This window comes from Seriola lalandi, unplaced genomic scaffold (genome assembly GCF_002814215.2).
Source record: "Seriola lalandi dorsalis isolate HSWRI2012SDOR001 ecotype SW California unplaced genomic scaffold, Sedor1 jcf7180002010861, whole genome shotgun sequence".
Lineage (NCBI taxonomy): Eukaryota > Metazoa > Chordata > Actinopteri > Carangiformes > Carangidae > Seriola > Seriola lalandi.
The window spans coordinates 1-879 of NW_019481514.1; the positions used below are offsets into that span (position 1 = coordinate 1).

General features: G+C 49.1%; 1 protein-coding gene across 1 annotated transcript; it reads left to right on the forward strand.

Annotated features, from left to right (window-relative positions):
- Positions 1 to 186: 186 nt before the first annotated feature.
- LOC147819954 (stabilin-2-like) lies at positions 187 to 817 on the forward strand (the record flags this gene model as incomplete). The annotated part of the gene is made up of 3 exons (XM_087179623.1): positions 187 to 295; positions 379 to 559; positions 724 to 817. Coding segments are annotated over exons 1-3 (384 nt in total), but the record flags the coding sequence as incomplete, so codon positions are not given.
- Between the last annotated feature and the right edge of the window lie 62 nt (positions 818 to 879).

Here is an 879-nt window from a genome sequence, read left to right on the forward strand (position 1 = left end):
TGTTTTTACAGTGTATGGAGGGGACTGGAGGAAACTGAAGTGTAGTTTTTACAGTGTATGGAGGGGACTGGAGGAAACTGAAGTGTTGTTTTTACAGTGTATGGAGGGGACTGGAGGAAACTGAAGTGTAGTTTTTACAGTGTATGGAGGGGACTGGAGGAAACTGAAGTGTTGTTTTTACAGTGTATGGAGGGGACTGGAGGAAATGGGTCGTGTATCTGTAATTCGAACTTCAGAGGCTCTCGCTGTCAGTACTGCTCCTTCTCCAACAAATATGGCGCAAACTGTGACACAGGTAAGTCTGAGTGCCCTCATCTGATGACGTCATACACGCAGGTGTGATGTCATGATGATGTAGGCTCACCTGTGTGCCTACAGCCTGTCCCTGTATCCATGGACAGTGTGACAACCGTCCAGACTCAGATGGTCGGTGTAAACCGGACTCGTGTCAGATGGGTTTCACTGGTCAGTTCTGTGACCGACAAACAGCGGCCTGCGGCGTTCAGGCTCAGTTTTGTCACGCCCACGCCAACTGTGACTTCAGCCAAGGGACCACCAGGTGAGTTTACCTGTATCAGTTTTAACTATAAACAGTAAGTGAGCCTCATTTCTTCAACCTGGAGAATCAGATCTGACGAAGTGCTCATGGGAAACTCAGTAATCTGATTACCTGTGAACTCCCCCATGTGCTGTTTCATTCAGTGTGTGCTGTGTACGTTTCAGGTGTGTATGTAAACATGGTTACCAAGGTGATGGTATCACCTGTGTGGAGTCTGACCCCTGTGCTCCTCCTCGCCGAGGCGGCTGCAGTGTGAACGTAAGTCACCTGAACTCACTGATGTCCAGCTCTTTGGTCCTGATCCCTCACAGTCCTGATCC